The sequence below is a fragment of the Pempheris klunzingeri genome, chromosome 20 (genome assembly GCF_042242105.1).
Source record: "Pempheris klunzingeri isolate RE-2024b chromosome 20, fPemKlu1.hap1, whole genome shotgun sequence".
Classification (NCBI taxonomy): Eukaryota; Metazoa; Chordata; class Actinopteri; order Acropomatiformes; family Pempheridae; genus Pempheris; species Pempheris klunzingeri.
The window spans coordinates 15,348,057-15,365,823 of NC_092031.1; the positions used below are offsets into that span (position 1 = coordinate 15,348,057).

Here is a 17,767-nt window from a genome sequence, read left to right on the forward strand (position 1 = left end):
GCCACAGTGCAACATAAAACTCAACACAACTCAATTTATAAAATAAAATGTATGCAAAAATGTATGTAACGTTTAACATTTGCAGTGCAAGTAGGATCGGAGATCAAGTGCAGCAGTGCAGCCTGAAGGCAGTCAGGAAATATTACACTGATCTGGGAACAGAGTGCATGAGGAAGCGTTTTAATATGCTTCTATCTTCCTTGTAGGAGCAGGATTCCGAGAAACGTCTGCGGCTTTTGTCTCTGTGCTTTTGGAGCTGCGGTACCTGGCTGTGGGTCCGTGGGGTTCAGAGGGATGAGGATGTCTGAGCTGCTGTGGTCGGTCATCACCTGAAGGGGGCTCCACGTGGACACACTGGACAGGCTGCCTACCACCACCCTAAAACAGAACAAAAGCGACATCAGTTTGGATCAGACCAGAGCGGCGCGTACTGTTTTGGTCCCGTTTGGCCCTCATAGGTAAGTTGTGGACAGTGAAGATCAAAACATCAGCCTCAACCTCAGGGACTGGGGGGGGGGGTGTAATGTTACCATGGATTCAGTGACATATACTGTGGGCTACAATTTGAGCTTGTGTTTGTGTACATTTCTGCAAACAGGCGCCATTGAGAGCTTGCTGAATTAGCAATTAGTGGTTCCTGTTTGTAGTGTATCTACGGATATAGAGGGAACGATCACTAGATTATTCTGTGCTTCGGTGATGGCTGATGCTCAAACCACTTGTGGAACTTTTAATGTGAAGATGTTTGCTACTGTTCATATTCATTAAGACACAAAAATGCACTACAGAATGATTTCCTAGGTGTATATGTGTATATAAAATAAGTGTCTAGTGTTTAATGTTGTTATTTCTTCTTTTATCTTATTCTGTGTTAAATGTAATAATTATCTGTACATATGTTCTGTGTGCAGCACGAAGGGGACGACAAGATTCATGTATTAGTGCGAACCCTGTTTTGTAAAATGAGAAAATAAATTACCTTGATACTTTGTTGCTGAAGAAGATTATCAGGAAGGTTTTGTAATTTTCTAACTCTGAGGGCTTACAGTTTGAAAGCCTCTGGTCTCCCTTGTGTTATGAATAAATGTTACCACCAGAGTAGATGATTCCAGCCTTTCTGGGGGGATAATTTTGTTGCATTATGAAATAATGCATCTTGCGCTGCATATTGGAAAATGAACCCAACATTAATGTTCTGTCTTCTCCCAAACACTATGTTTTTGTTCTCTGCTTAAAAAACACTTGTTTGACCCAGAGGAAACTGACTTTTGGATCCAACTAATTTTCAGCAGCAGCCCATAATTTGACAAATCCAGAAATAAAAGAAAGGGAAACTAAAATATGAGCACTTCTTTGATTATAGCAGAATTATTTTGATCTCCTTTTAAACTTCACCTGCACTTAATGAACCACCTCCAAGGGAACTGAAGAATGAGGTTACTCTGACATTAAATTATGTCGGGGTAATAACAAAAAAAGGGAAATATTTCTCTTTATTCTTTTTATAACCTGACATTCAACTGAAACGATCTGACTCACTGATCAGAGCTAATCCTCTCCTCCTCCTGGGTTTGTGCTCTGGGTTTGTACATCTCCTCCTCTTCCTCCTCCTCCTCATTGTCAATACTCTTACTGTCAGGCAGAGGAGGTGTAGGGATAGGTGGAGTACGACAGGGATGGGGCGACCCCACCCAGCTGACTATGCCCAGCTCGGGCACGCCGTTCTGGGCCGGCGACTCGGAGAAGACCGGCTCCAGAGGATCTATTCCTTCCTCCACACTGCTCTGAGCGGGAGCTGTGCTGCTCTTCCTCATCACGCCCATCTTCTGTGAGTCTTCCTCTCCCTCCTCCTCGTCCTCCGCCCCTCCGTCCAGATCATCATCAAAGGAAATGATGTTTGTGATTTTCTTTTTCCTCCGGCGCTCTTTCCTCAGCCCCGAGTCTGGGTAGAAAAAAGATGAAAAGGAAGTGAACAAAAACTTCAATCTCACCCCCGAATGAAGTGAAACTTAAATGAATTTGGTACGTTCACCTGTCTGCTATTCCCTCTCCCTCCACATGCTTGTGCAGCAAAGCTTGGTCCTGATGACATCAGCATCTTAAATCTATTTCAATTAGGCCTTCAAAAGTGCACCTCTAATAGGCTAATCTGTGGTTGAACGCTCACTTCCTTTTCAAAGCTAAAAAGCCTGGCTACGCATAAGCGAGTCTCCTACCAGTGAATAGCCTGAATGTGCCGAGGAGCCGGCACACCCGCTTAGAATTTCATCTATATTCACTCCAGTGGAAAGTTTTAACACCACACAGTTAAAATTTAAAAGCTAGTTCATCCCTCTTAGCAGAACATATGGAGGAAACGGTGTTGAGTTTTCCCCGATGGGATGGACCTGGGCAGACGGCTAAATGAGGTCAAACGAGACGGCCGACATCCTGGAAGTTTATTCATTTCATGGGGGACTTCATCACTGCTGCAGATGTCTCGTGTCGTGTTGCGTCCACTAGATTTGCTCTACCAGTGCATCCATTATTCATGCTCAGACTGAACCATATGTTGTTTTACTGTTTGTGCTGCTTTTCTGACACATAGTTGACACTTTTTTTTTTTCTGAGTGTATTTTACAGTACGCTGCAATTCTAAAATCACAGCACACCTCCATCCTGTTATTTCATGTTTGAAACAATGTATAATTTACTGCATTCAAGAAAGAATAAAAGAAACACCTTATTACACCGCTAATTTATAGAGATAGAGACAGATTTAGATTTCATTATACTGTGAATTATTTTGTCCATCTGTTGTAGCAACACAAACAAGTGATATTGAATAATTTCCCACCAGCAGAGGTGCTCCGTGGCAGGACGGGCAGCGGGTCTGAGGCTCCGTCCGCCCTGGGGGTGAAGCCGGGCACCACAGCCGTGGCGGTGCTGATCTCCCGCAGCAGGCTGCTGACCCCCTGCGTCGACTCTTTCCACAGGCTGCCGATGCCCTGCGTGGACTCCTTGAGGAGGTGGGACACCGAGGAGCCGCCCGCTCGCGTCACCCCGCCGTTCAGGTCAGTGTTGTCAATGTTGATGGCGAACAGGATGGAGTTCAGACCTGCAGAAGGCCGCAGAGAGACAGAGGCGAAATGGGATTAAAAACCATGTGAAGCCTCTGAACTTCTGCAAAATGCGTAGTAAGCTTTTCTGAGCGCACACAGCGTTAGCGAGCAACCCAAGATGAACTTAGACTGTCTGCCTGTGGATGAAAAGAGAGGAGAGGCTGTGGCATAAGATCAGTGGTATATATTCTTAATATTTTAGAGTTTGTGCTCATCTGAGCTGCACTCATCAATAGTTCAAACAGTAAGAACACAGCCATCAATTCACACGAAATCCTGTCACGCTAATAAACAAGTCAAGTGCAAAATCAGTTAAATTGCTGCTTTTACAGAAGCTCTGCTTGTGTGCAGCGTCTTCAGATTTAAAGAGCGGGTGTATTGCTCAGTGCTCAGGAGGTACGACCTCTGGATGGATAAAAAATGGATACGCAGTCTTGCTGTTCTTAGATCCTTCCCACTAGTGAGGCAAAAATACAGGCTGGCCTGAGGGCAGCACTAAAAGAAAGGTCAAAAGAGTGCTCCCTCTATTTGTTGGCCATTTGGAAACATCTCAGACTCAGATTGTCAGTTTCAGCTGTCTGTTGTACACACTTAGTGCACTTCGTCTGAGCGGCATTTCGATCCACAGCGATGTTTACCATGCCGCTAGTGTAGCTAACATTTAGCCAAGATGAATAAAAATACTATATAATACAGACTCAAAAACAGACGCAGTTATTGGTTGCTCTTGTTTTAATTATGCATGTTGAGAACTTTCAGTCTGCATCCAACAGTGGCTTTATTGTGAGAAAACTACTTTTTGTATTAATATTAAAGACACCCTGTGGTGGTTCAATGTGTCTATGAGTGGGCACCCACTTTGTTTGTGTCTCTCACACACAGTCTGGTGTGTCGTGTGTTTTCCTCTGCAATCGCCTGATGTTAAGACACAAACTCACCTGCAGCCATGGTGGGCAGCATACTCGCTCTCTCTTCGTCGAGAATAAAAGCCCAGTCCTCATAATAAGCTCTAGGTAACAGAGAAGAGGTGACATAACATGTTAAATCAAGACAAAAAAAAAGAGGAAAGACACCTAAAGAAATCTCTGCTTTCTACCAGAAATAGCAGCCATAATTTTTAAGATATTGGACAGAGCATATCTCTACAGGCGAATAGATTCTGTCCGTTTAACTTAAGAGCATAAAAAGATCACCCTGTAAAAACATTTTTCCATATGACAATAGAATATATTTATTATTGAGTTCACTGAACTACAATGCAAGAGCTTATGGTGAACACATCACACACACACACAGAGCACTAACCCCAGGCGTGGGCGGTCAGCCAGCAGTGTGTGCAGGTAGCGCTCCAGCGAGTGCTCATTGAGGGCGCAGCGCAGCCAGGCACGACCCCGGCCCAGCTCTGAGGAGATGTGACGTAGGGTGTAGAAGCGCTGCAGCTCGTGACGGTTCAGGTGCTCCTTCACGTAAAACCAGAAAGTCAACTCTGGTGGGGAGAGGAGGAGGTGAAGGGAGCATTGTGATGAGGCGAAGGAGAGGCGGGGCGAAGAGTTGGATGGATGGAGAAGATAGAAAATAAAGCAGATAAGAGGCACGTTGAGAGGAGAGAAGAAGAGGAGGGAGTGGGAGTGGACGGAGGGAGAGGAGGAGACAAAGAAAGAGAGAATCAGTTCTGTGTCAATTGTGAAAAACAAGTGTTCTGGGGTTATATAAGAGGTTAAAAAGGTCAGTGAATCTCTGGCAAAAACACTGAGAGGAGTCCTGAGAGTCAGCACATCTTCAGTGTCTCATTAACAAACACCCACACCTCCTTTCACACATATGACTTCCTACCTGTCACCTCTCCATATTTCCACTCACCTCAGATTCCATACAATTCTATTACTTTCTATAATTCAGCGGGGAAAAAAAAGATAAAAGACTAAACAGACAGGTAAGCCTGTTTAAATGCAACGTTTTCTGACGTGTGGTAATTAATAGGAATGAGTGTTAGGCTACTCTTTTGCATACAATTAGCATATAACCTCAGAACAATGTGTTGCAATTACAGCTGCTATTTCTGGCTTTGTCAGAGGGCTTGGCTTCATTAGGGAGCTCCAAATCCACCAGTTCAGAGCCACAATCCTTTCTTCTAATTGACTGTGAAACACAGGAAAACTTCAGATATGCTAATGGTTATGACGTGGTAGCCATTACAGAAGTCACGCATTTCTCCTCCATCTGGAATTAATGGCCATGAGGTTCTTAAATACGACACAGTGGAAACAATTTAGTGTAATGTGAAACTAATGTCTCCCAACGAGCTGAACGGCTTTTATAAGTTCTGATGGCTGCGAGCAAAAATGAACCTCGGAGCTTTTTGTACTGTTCCTTTCCTCATACAGTACCATAGAGCAGCGACTCACAATCAGGGGTGCTTCTGCTGTTGTTGACAGGGAAAGGTGGAGAATCTCAAATAATTTAATGAAATAAAAATTACACTTGGTCCCAATAAACTGCAACACCTGAGCACCACAAAAAAATAGTTTAAAGTAATGGATTACTGCTTAATATAAATACATAAAATAAATAGAGTTGATGTTTAGAAATAGCCAGCCATACACCGGGTCCTGTCCCGTAGAATAAATGATAAATTCCTCTGGTGTAGGTATGGTGGCTGGGTGGTTTAGGTGCAGGACTATCATCCAGAAGATGAATATTCAAGTCCTGTAGGAGACCAGTTGTCAAAAATAGATTAATTATTTTATTTGTAGACTAAGTTATCTTATATGTTTCAGTTTTCTTTTATTATTATCAGTTTTCAGTCCCAGATTGGTTAGGTTTAGGCACCAAAACTACTTGGCTAGGTTAAGATAAAATAATGAGTCAAATACAAATATAAAAGTTGGAGTACATTAAACACTAAACTCTTTCCAACTTACATTTGGGTGTAAATAGCCACTGTGGCAGGTGCTATTTGCACTATACTGCAGCTATGATGGATAAAAGTAAAGTGAAAAGTGTGTAATGAAAGTAAATGTTTAGGTTAGACAGTTGAAATACCTAATGGACAAATTATTTTAAAAAAAAAAAGCTAGTGCTGATGGAAAAAACAGTTGAAATAGAACAACAATAGATAATTGATAGTAACACAAATGCAAGCCAACAATTATTACAGTTATATAGATATTATTAAATCTAATTGGGGATTACCACCATATAGCACAAGGACTGCAGCTCCCAGCAGACACAGAGTGATTTTAAAAAACCAGCTTAAAACATATTTATTCAAAGGGGCCTTTTCCTCTCCTCCTGCTGTCTAATGCTCATGGGATATGATCGGGGTGTTTTTAGATCTGATCATTCTTATGGTTGATTGTTTTTATGATCTCATTTGTGATTTTATTATATTTATTCTTTTTTATTTTCTTTTACTCCTGTAAAGCACTTTGTTTTCTGTGAAAAGTGCTTTACTAAATAAACTTCACTTACTTCAGATACATCTGATGGTGAATAAAAAGAGTAATTTCTCACAAAAAGTTTTTTTTTTCCCCACAACATTTCAATTAAATGTGAAACAGAGGTGGCTGTGTTAATATGCACAGCTCTCTTCCTCAGGCTGCACCGAAAAGTAAAGGAGGAAATAAGAAAAACAGAGGGAACTCTGAATGCAGCACAGCCATATCAAATAATGAATATATTATCTATCGGCACTTTCCAACACAGTTATTCATTCCAATGCACTTAAATCTACTCGAATTTTTTCACTCCGTTTTTTGTTTTTTTTTTACAGCTGATCTATTATTAAATCAACTGGAAATATATCTGATGTCTTGTGTGTTTTTGTTCCAGCTTTCCAGCTTTTCGCTGTAGTTCAGTGTGCCAAAGGCTCATTGGGTTCTTTGGGATCTTGACTGGAATCTAAAATAAACTTCTGGGGGTTTGAACAATGCTTGGGCACGCAACATGAATTTCTAACGACAGCACATCTCGTGCAGTTTTTAGGAGAGCAAAGCTGCAGCAGGTGTGCAGCCCACCGCAGGCAGAGTGAGAGAGACGAGGGTTTAAAGACAGACAGGTGAGCGCAGAGACCTTCTTGCACATGTAGCGTAGTGAACTGTAGGCCCTATCTAGTCTAACCATCTGGCGTGTGTGTGGTCTCCTTTTTCCGAGATGACGGCTGCAGGCTAAAGTTAAGTTGCTGCCTTGATCTTCACCTTCAGAGCCGAGCGTAACGGGCCGGGCAGCCGGCCACGTGACGTACCTGCTTCGGTCTTGCTGCTGAAGCCCGCGGCCTGCTTGAGAGCGGCTGCGGTGAGAGCCAGGCCTCGGCTCTTCCTCAGGCCGTGCTGCAGCACCGCCTCAAACTGGGCGCACAGACAGATCACCCTACAGAGACGAAGACAAGTTACCGTTGGGAGGGAAAGGGGATTCATCATTCTCACTGGCTTGTGTCATACATGGTATATATGTTACTCTCAAGTCAGCATACTACTCTTCCGACTCCGCTTTGTCTGGACAACTGGTTGTTCTAAGGAAAGATCAAGTCCATCTTGGGACATGCTCTCATGTATCTGAAACCAGATATAGTTTGTAGAATCCTATATATGTGGTAGCTTTACTCTGTATTCCTTAGTCTCATCTATGCCTGTGATGTTGGACTCCGAGCTCGTACACCTACATAAACTTCTTGAATGAATCTTGGACTCCTCTCTTCATTGCTACAACCACAGAAAAGCATCCCTACACTGGTCGATGTGGACAGAACAGTGCGGGGAGATGAAGGAGGACAGACACCCCTGCAGTGTTGGAACGCCACCGGAAATTATGGGAGTCATTTAAACTCCAAGTACCATTGGGTATATTTTCAGATGAAATGAAAAGGATGTCAGTCTTGACTTGAAGACCACCACTGAGTTAAACACGTCCACACTACACTTATATCTCCTTAATATGAATTTACATTATTATAAAAGTCACAAAGACATCAATAGAGGAAAAAAATGGTCATTAATGTTCAAAAACCTTAGCTGCGACCTCAAAGTGACACCTGAGCAGCACAGGACATGAGAAGTTGATCAAGTATTTCCCTCTGACAGCATTAAGCTCCTATCAAAAAGGTTAGTACACCCAGTAATTCCTTTTATGAACATCAGTGACGTCATAAACAGAACTGACTTATTGCTTAGATGTGATGGAGGGTAAAGTGCTTGTACAGTCAGCGGTGAGATATTGCACGACTGAGTCTTATAATAATAAGCATTTATGGTAGAGATATTGAGGTATTAGAGCCTCCTGTCATGGTTCTTGGGTCTAGGACATAAACTGGAGGTGTGAGTGTGTGTTATTGGTGAGTTGTTTGTTATTTCTGCATATAGTCAGATCGCTGCTCAGAAGAGGCAACAAGTAACCTGGGATTACACACCGAACCCAACGACCCACTGGGCGCTAAGCAAACACGGATGCAGCTGAAGAGGCTTCTCTCACCTGCTGTCTGAGTCGGTGGCGATCTCCTTTCTTCCTCCAAAGCGGATCTGGCACTGCAGAGATATGAAGGGAATGACAATAGCGGCCGGTGAAATCCTTCAAACCTTAGTCCGGCACACAAGGAGCACTTTGTCAAGATTTCGCTGAAGCGGCCACAGATCAGACACGGCCTTTTTGCTCGTGAGCAGCGCTGACGGAGCACTGCATGGGGACATTTCAATAACCCGAGGCGCCGCAGCAGCCTCATCGTTTGGGTAGTAGCTGGAAAGTTTGGAGTGCTGATTATGAGCAGATTGAGTGGATTCGAGACAAAACTGGGGCAAAAATAAATGCAGGCCAACTCCAACCCTCGATTCTGTAAAACCTGAGCGCGAACATCCTCACCTGAATAAATGCCCACTAACGGTTACTCGCTGGAGCTTCTGTAAGGAAACTCAGCCCCTTGAAACCAGAAACCAGTGCAGACCGGCCCTGATATCGTGCATAGTTTCACTTTTGTCCTTCTATGTAGGGAAAAGGACATCACATCAGACCACAACTGCCAAACTGTGCTCAGTTTTACTTCCTCTGGTCTGGTATTTTGGAATACAGTCGACATCAGACACCACAAACTTTGGCCAATCATAAATAATCCCCTTGTTGCAGTGAAATAAAATAAGATAAGATAAACCTTTATTTGTCCCACATTAGGGCAATTTGCAATTTCTATTATCAGTCTATGATAATATTATCAGTCTATGATAATAGACTGATAATCATTTAAGACAGGAATTGACAGATCCAGATAACCAGTCAGATTAAACGTCTGGTTCTATGCCGTCTCCCCCATAAAGACGGTGCAGGGGACTCACCTGTTTGACAGCATCCAGCAGCCTCTCCAGGAGGTGCTGCCTCTTGGCATCACTCTGCTGAGTGCCTGCAGAGATGAGCACAGACAAACCGAGGAAACGTTAAACTCAATTTCCCAGTCGTGACTTCTTCCTGTATTAATTACGCATGTCGAGAGCTTCAAGAACTTTCACAACAGTGCGAGTCAATGTGACAAAACTCTACTGTTCTCTAATATTAAAGGCCCCTTGTGGTGCTCCTGACCGCTAGTGGTGATACGGAGCGATGTTTTCACGAGTGGGTCCCCGTTTTGATGAAGTGTTTATCTTTAATATTCATGTACTGTTATTGCTCTACTTGTTTTTAAACTAGTTCAGTGACGATTTTAATTGAATCCTGTTCTTTTCAGGGTAACTAATAAATTTACAGCTATGTTCATTAATGTGCACTGTCCCCGTTAAATTAACCAATAAATAAATGTATATGGCTTCTATATTATGTAGTATTCCAGTTATAATCTTCAAGGAACTTTCTATTTTTGTTAGAATATTTTTTTCTATAACAAAACGATTATTGAATTAATCAGTTTAATAGACAAAAAATTCATTTGATAATTTTACAGCAATTTTTTAACCAAAACCCTCAATGATAGTCTGATTCCAGCTTCTCTAATGTGCTTTTCTCCATTTTATATTATTGTGAATTTAACATCTTGGGTTCTGGACCATGGATAAGATGAGACAAAATAACTTTTTTTGATGATTGATGGATCAAAAAAAGAAAATGAAAACATTCCTTAGCTGGAGCTCTAATTACGTGTTTATTGCTCCAGCCTTCCTTCTCATGGACATTTATACAGTTACATATTGTTAGAAACATTAACCAGGAGTTCTCCAGTTGGACCACAGTCAGGTGCTTTGCTTAAGAGCACCTCATCAGCTGCAGGGGGATGGAGGTCACTCTCCTCCGCCCATGTGCTTACATGGGATTCAGTCTTGGCAACTCGCCTCCTGCCAAAAAAACCATCAGGTGTTCTCCGGGTTGCCTCAGAGGAGCTGAACAGCACCATGTGCTCTTAATCATGCACTGACAAATTCATATAATGAGCGATCAAACACGTTTAGAGCCTCAGAGAGTGTACTTGAACAGTGATGAATTGCTTTTAATGGATCTGAAGCACAAGTTGGGCGTCTAGCTATTAATTCACCAAGGTGAGAAAGAGCAGACAGGCCATTAGCTGGATATTAACGCTGGGGAAGTGGCTGAAGTGCATTTAACAACTCAGCAGAAATGCACAACTCACTGTCTGAGCACAGGAGCTAGTAACAAGTGACTGAATGCACTCCTGCACGCGTGATTTGCTGTTTTATGCTCTTGTGAAGGAGTGACAGACCAAAAGCAGAACTCACCGTTCATTCTGCCAGCCAGGCTCCGTTAGCAGTGTCCTCCAAGCTCGGCAGCGTGTGGTTCATCCCTCTGTGCAGCCTGTCAGAGCACCGGCTAGCTATGCACCGGGCCCATGCCGCCTCTGTGGCCGAGCCGGACCCACCCAACCGCGGCGTGAGGCACTGATGCTCCCACGGTGGACGCAGAGGCCTGCCGGGGCTGTGGGTCTACCACAGGCTGACATGTAAGTCTGACACGGAGCCTGTGGAGCGCGTAAACTGCAGCGAACACACGCGGGAGTGAGACCTGAGCGCCATGGGAGCAGCCGTCTGTAGCGCGGGGGAGGCTTTGGGGGAGAGAAGTGCGGTGTTTTCAGTTTCTGCAGGGACGGCGAGACGAGAAGTGACTGAGCCGTGACAAGGTCACATGACCAAACACACACATGTCATATGATAGGGAAGCGCTAGTGGGAGTTGTAGTCTTTTGCGTCGGAACTACAGCAGCATCATTTGCCGTGCAGAGGAGTGGATATGTTGCATTTAACCTTTAAATGTCTGTGTATTTACTGGAATGTGTGCAGGGTGAAACAGACACAGAACTGTTCTGCAAATATAATCGGGATTTGAGGGTTTTCTACTGGACGGATTCATGGTTCATTGAGTAAAATGTCTGGACTACTGTTAAAAAGATGGTTATTACATTTGGTACAGACATTGTTAAGCTTCCTTCAGGTTGAATTGTAGTAATTTTAGTGATCCCTGATCCACCATCAAGTCAAAGATTTACTTTGGTTTATGACAAAATTCCTGCAAAACTAATGACAATTCCGTCATCCCCAGCTGTACTTTGGGTTTACAGCCAATCAGCTACGGGGAGACATATGAGACTGCTTCTGTTCATCGGGACTCTCAGCAGCAAATAAAAGTCAAAAGAAAAAACTAAATGTGAGTTGGATTTGCCTCTTTTCTTTCTTCGACCATCTGGAACAGGTATCCTGAGGCTCAATCCCATGAGCGGGTGATGCCAACAGGCTTGTTGTCCATCCACTTGGTGAGCGCTACTTCGTCAGGTCTCCGTACAATCATTTCTGATGACCCTCTCGGTTTTTTGCACAGGATGTTGTCAGCGGTGGAGTGGCACTCTTTAGGGGTTCAATTTTTTTTAATTGTTCCTGTAGCTGGCAGGCCCCTTTTTTGAAGAGCATCCAGAAGACTGGTGGTGGTAAAATACTGGTCAAAGTAGACCGGTGTTCCTCTTGGAACCGTCTCATTTCCACTGCATTTCCACCTATTCCCATCTGTTGGACTTGAGGGAAGGTGTTCTTGCCCATGCAGGTTTCAAAGTCCAGCACTGAGCCACCTGGACTTGCAAGAATAAACACCTTTAATCCTGTCAGATTCAGTTTACCAGGCACAAACTGATGAACTGGACACGGGCCGATGAATGAAACAATCTGTTCATCAATCCAGACCTTTGTTGGCCTTGGTAGGTTGAGGACTCTCCTCAGAACTGGTCAAAAGTAGTTCCTAATTTTACAGATTGGATGCAATAGAAACATAAGGACCTCCCTCAAAAAACAGCACCACCGAAAATCAAACATCCTGGCCACAATGACAGGACTGTCCTTCGTTCCTGTTTCATAATACTGTAACAGAAGATTTGTCCACCACACATCAGCCGAAGGAAACAAACAAACTGAGCTCCTTGCCAAAAAGCTGGAGTACCTCTATTGTCATGCTTATTTTTCACTGTTAAATGCTTATCTATATAGTGCTTTCATTTCCTAATGCTCTTGTTTATCCACTGTATTGATTCTCTTCAGCTTATAACCGGAACCCGAGTACTTAATTTTGTGCCATCTCATGTGGAAGTGTGTGCTGGTATGACAATAAAGATGCTTGAATCCTTGAAAGGCAGGCAGAGCAAGAGGACTGGAGACAGAGGCAGGAGTCAGGTCTTCTGGAGGGACAGGGACACAGGGATTAGAAGCAAATAGATAAATAAATACAAAGGTGGAACAGCTGCCCAAAGAAAACAAAGGCTGGCATGAGACCAACTGCACACAGAGTCAACAATCTGTCAGTGTGGTGGAGTCTGAAGCGGTCATTTAAAGTCAGGACTAATCAAGATGTGCGGCAGCTCGTGTCCAGCCGCCTCCACTCCTGTCGTTAGACGGACCAGGGGAGAGGGGCAGTGCTCGGGGTGACACACTAATGTACCATTCATGCTAAACGTGACATCAAATTGAGTATGTAGTGTGTTTCAACTGCATTGTCTGTGATGTTGTGGAGACGAGAAATTCCCGGATGTATATTAGATGAGCATGAATTTCTGAGTACGCGCCATGAGCTCACTTGTTCTATTCAACTTCCCCCAAAATGCACTGCATCTCTTCACACTGTCCCATGGCAGACTGTGAGGGAGACTTTTCGAGCATCACCCTGTGGCTGCTGAGAGGCATGGCTGGATAAAATAGTAAAGAATGATGGCGAGGAGTGATGCGTGGATTACACACAGATAAATCTTCCACCGCCACCCGACAGGCCGATTGAGGGTAAAGATTAAAAGATGATAACTAATTCCAGATGGAAGGATCTGATAAATTAAATATCTGAAATGGAGGAACTAACTATGAGAATTAGAAATCAAGTTAGAAATCAAATCATGTTTTTGAATACAGATGGGAAAAGAGATACATAACAGTTAGATGGGGGGGGGGGGGGGTGTCTGTGTGTGTGGGTCTGTATGGTGTTATGTGTTTCTTATCTAATTTATGCATCCTCTGACCCCATCAATAAGTAATCAACTCTATTCCCTAAGGACTGATTCATGTAAATAGCTAATTCAGAAGTTCCTTGTCACTTATTTTTGCTGCTCACCTGAGGATGCTGTTAAAATTAAATTTAAAACATTTTCACAAACACGTTTGATTGATCTGTTAATCTGTCTGAGCACTGGACCACTGACTTCAAATGGCTTCATTCTGAGTTTTGAGGAAGTATTTCTTGCTCTGCATGTTTTATGTTGGCACGGTCCTTTCTTACAAACTGAACCAAAGCACCTGTAAAGTACCGTGCAGCCCCCCGGTGATCCACCAAACATTCAATCACAGACTGTGTGTAGGAAGGACGAGGCCAGCCGGTGAAACCTGTAGCTCTCTCCTCCTGCAGTGCGTGTAGTCGGACACTAGATGGAGACAGAGACCGTACAGGCGGATGTACACACCATCATGTTTGTACGCTTACTTCTCGTTTATTTTCCCCGTTTCTTCACGTTAAATGCTCCTTTAGGTCTTATTAGAGACAGCGCTGTGGCTGAGCCGAGCGGCACGTCTCCGCTGTCCCCTCTGCTGTCACAGGGCAGCAGTAGTAAACCTGTAAACTGCGTGGAGGAAGTGGGTCTGTGCGTCCCACGCAGAGGAGGGCTTTCCGGTTAAAGTTTCCTTTGTGATTCGGAAGTGGCGGTGTGATGCCAAAGCCGTTTATCCTACACAACACACAAGCGGCGACCATGAAAAGTAAGCGTGTGTACATATATAAATTACATCGACAGCGTCACGGCGCTATGTAGCTTTGCTGTCAGAGCAGCCCCAGCCTAACGCAGCTAGCGGTGAGGGTAATGGCTGATGTAGCATGCTAACGGTAGCTAGCTAACTTGGGGTGTCTGCAGTCAACAGGGATGCCGGACAGCTTCCAAATGTAGCCGACGCTACAAAGAAGTACCTTATTCTGTAATTACTGATGTGTTACGTCAACTGTGCTGTTTGTGGGCCATTTATATTGTAGCTTCACTAAAAAATGCCTTCAGACTGCTGAGGTTAACTCCCACCCAGACGAGCTAACAATAGCTTAGCATGTCTGTGTTTTGGACTGTCAGCTGTCGGCTGCTGCCCCATGACATCTGTGGCAAGGCCTCCTGCAACGTGGATTCCTCTAGCCCACATGATCAGTTCTCATTCATCCCATGTTTTAACCTCTTTTACTCCACAATGGCACATGGCCTGGTTTCAGGTGGGACAGATCCTGTAGCTGAACATCTCGGAGATGAAGCACCAGAGTAGGTATAACAAAGGTGTTGGCAGGTACAGTAGCAGTTCTCTGCTCAAGTCTTGCTCTTTGTGTTTTCTTCAACAGAACCCTTCAAAGCTCCGTCCTGCTGAAATGGGAACACGCCCCTTAAGGATTTAGTGATACAGGTAAGCAACAAGCCTGTGACCCATCAAGCCTTCTTCATGACAGTCCAGGTGGGAACCACATCTTTTACCTGGCTGCCACTAAAGTGATCCTGTGGAGATCTTGGCAGCGGTTTTCTTGTGTTTGACAGTGAAACAAAGCGAGTCTGTCAAGAGGTGTCTATGTAATTGTGATACATATCTGAAAGGCTAGTGTGGGCACGTAGGGAGGAATGAGTACACGGTGTCTCTGTACAGTGCATTTCACCAGAAAAGTACGCTGCGTGTTTGAACAGCAGTCCTGCGTTGGGAAAGTATGGATGAAGTAAGTGATGTTGCAGTGAGCATCTCTAGAAAGCTATCGATTTCCAATGGTTGGGTTAATTAACTTTGTAACACCTGATATCCAGGCCACTGCAGAGTCCTGGGTCCTGTTAGGTCAGATTGTGGAGGCATCACTGTACACACAGCAGAGATATAAAACCACAAATACTTTCCCACGTCTTGTTGACAGTAGATATGCATCTGTAAGTGAGACAGAGGTCACATGTTGCCTTGAAGCCACTATAAACATTACCCTGCCGTCAGATCATGGCAGCTTGCACTGCTAAGTGTTAAGAATACAGAGTGCCCTACTGTAGATGCTAGTAATGCATTATTCACTGAGGGTGAAAACACTGGCTAATTTCTCTCTAGAAATGTTTGCCATACTGAATCAGTCTGATCCTGAATTCCTGATTGAGTGATGCATTTTAGCAACCACTGAATTTGACTGTCATGTTATTTCCTTCCCTCTCTATACCAGTTTCCTGGTTTGTTCTCCTCAGTCTGAGAGGAAAGGCTTGTGACTCCTGAACGTAGCTGGGCTCGTTTTGTTTGTTAACATCTATAACACATGATTTAAAGATTGTAATATGATCGGGCAAAAATGCACACGCAAAAAATCATGTCTGCATGCTTTTGCTGCTGAGTCAGAGCTTTTTTTTGGGGAGCAGACGAGGGCTTGCTCCCTAATTTATCAAGAACTCCTTCATCTCATATAAAATGTAATCCTGAGGCCAGCAACATCAACATCAAGTCTACATTCAGTGTGTCATGTGGTCAGTGCGTCGCCATTCAGACGCGCGAGCGCTGGCATTTGTTAGTGAGAGAGAAGAGTGACATCTCAGACAACACTGCCTCATTGTGTTCAGGCCGGCTGTGCAGCAGTGACAGAATCCCCACTAGAACCCCACGGCTAGAAAAGCCGTATTTGCAGAGAGAGCAGGAGAGAGATCAGCACACAGCACAGCAGCAGGCCCGCCTTCATAAACAACCACTAGTGATGTGCTGCCCAGGTTGCTGGTGTCTCATGACGGAGGATAGCCGGTTCGACCAGACTGAGTCCCGTTAATCAGGAGTATCTGATCCTTAAAGCAGATGGAAATAAGTTTGTCGTGAGTTACAATGGATATATATCCCCCAGACTAGTCTAATCTCAGACAGATTTGTGTTTAGGAGTAGCTTCATTCAGTTTAACCAGTTTACATTACAGATGTACCTGCCAGTCTGAAACACAATGCATGCCTGGCAGTCACACATTACTGGTGTACTGTGAACACAAGTCTGTGGCAAACTGCAGCACAAAATTTGGACATAATTGTTGTTATTTTGGCAACATTTCTGTCACGGGTACAAACCAACTAGCCTAAACTCAGTAAATGCAAATTATTTTGCTAAAAACATGTATTGTATGGCCAGGGTCCTCTTTGTTCCCTTGACATTGCTTAATCTCATGTTGAATCTTGCACATGTATAATTTAGGTTACAGAGTAAAACATGTTTTATATTGGACTTCCGCCCAGAATGAGGTGATTACAAGGAGAAGGCTGTAATAAACGGAGCTAACACAAGCTAACCCATCAAAATCTAAACTTTCGCCTTAAGTCTCCATCTTCTGGCTTGAGTTAGTCCAATTTGGCTGCATGGAACCATTTTATCGCGGTTTAGGATGTTTTTGCTCGTTTAAGTCAAGCATTTCACAACCTTTCACTCGACTTTTAACTTTACCGTAACCGCCCCCAATAGGGAAATTAGTCTTGCAGCCAGATGCAGCACAAAACACACACAGACACATACGCACAACAGCTTTTAAAGCTTCCTTTATGATTCACCTCCAGCTCTGAGGGCCAGTTGTTAGATGGGTTAAATGGATGGAAATCGCACCGAGGTTGTTAAGAAGTTAAAGAAAAAGCGATCCATAAACAGAGTTCTGACTCTGTAACGCAGCGGCTACAGCAACAGTTGTAAAAGCTCTAACATGCAAATTCTTCCGTAATGGCTGATTTAATCCTCTAGCCTACAGCCCTGCATTCTTCCTCTTTCCCCAGTTAGTGGGTGTATGTGTGTGTGAGGGAGAGAGAGAGCGATGGACAGAGAGGAGACATTTACTGGGAGTAACCTTTTGACTTGTAGCCCATAAAAGTGCACGGTTGCAATTTTTTTTGTTCCATGGCTTTAATGAATACTGTGAATCCCCCACACTATAACATACACAACACATTTCACTGATGATCTGATAAAACAAAATCCACCCCTGCATCAATATCAAAGTTTTCTCTCTTAACTAAATGTTGAGATCAAACTAAACCAAATCCACAGCACATAGATTTGATATTTGACAGTTCATTTTGTACAGATAACCAGTAAAGTATTCTTGATTGCACCTTTAGATAAAGAATCCTACTTTATTCTTGGTAGCTGTTGCCTTAACCTCACACGGAGCTCTTTGATGAGTCATGAAACTATTAATGTCCTTTTTTCGCTGCAGGTCTCT

General features: G+C 43.7%; 1 protein-coding gene across 1 annotated transcript in view; it reads right to left on the reverse strand.

Moving 5' to 3' along the window:
- snx29 (sorting nexin 29) overlaps nucleotides 1-10,993 on the reverse strand; it is a 128,948-nt gene extending 117,955 nt beyond the window's left edge. The window contains exons 1-9 of the mRNA XM_070851896.1: nucleotides 10,805-10,993; nucleotides 9,419-9,483; nucleotides 8,568-8,620; nucleotides 7,345-7,469; nucleotides 4,407-4,587; nucleotides 4,040-4,110; nucleotides 2,837-3,097; nucleotides 1,540-1,942; nucleotides 266-378 (exon numbers count right to left, since the gene is read on the reverse strand). Coding sequence (XP_070707997.1) covers nucleotides 266-378; nucleotides 1,540-1,942; nucleotides 2,837-3,097; nucleotides 4,040-4,110; nucleotides 4,407-4,587; nucleotides 7,345-7,469; nucleotides 8,568-8,620; nucleotides 9,419-9,483; nucleotides 10,805-10,811 — 1,279 coding nt within the window. The 5' untranslated portion in view covers nucleotides 10,812-10,993. The remainder of the gene's footprint in view (nucleotides 1-265; nucleotides 379-1,539; nucleotides 1,943-2,836; nucleotides 3,098-4,039; nucleotides 4,111-4,406; nucleotides 4,588-7,344; nucleotides 7,470-8,567; nucleotides 8,621-9,418; nucleotides 9,484-10,804) is intronic.
- Nucleotides 10,994-17,767: the final 6,774 nt, after the last annotated feature.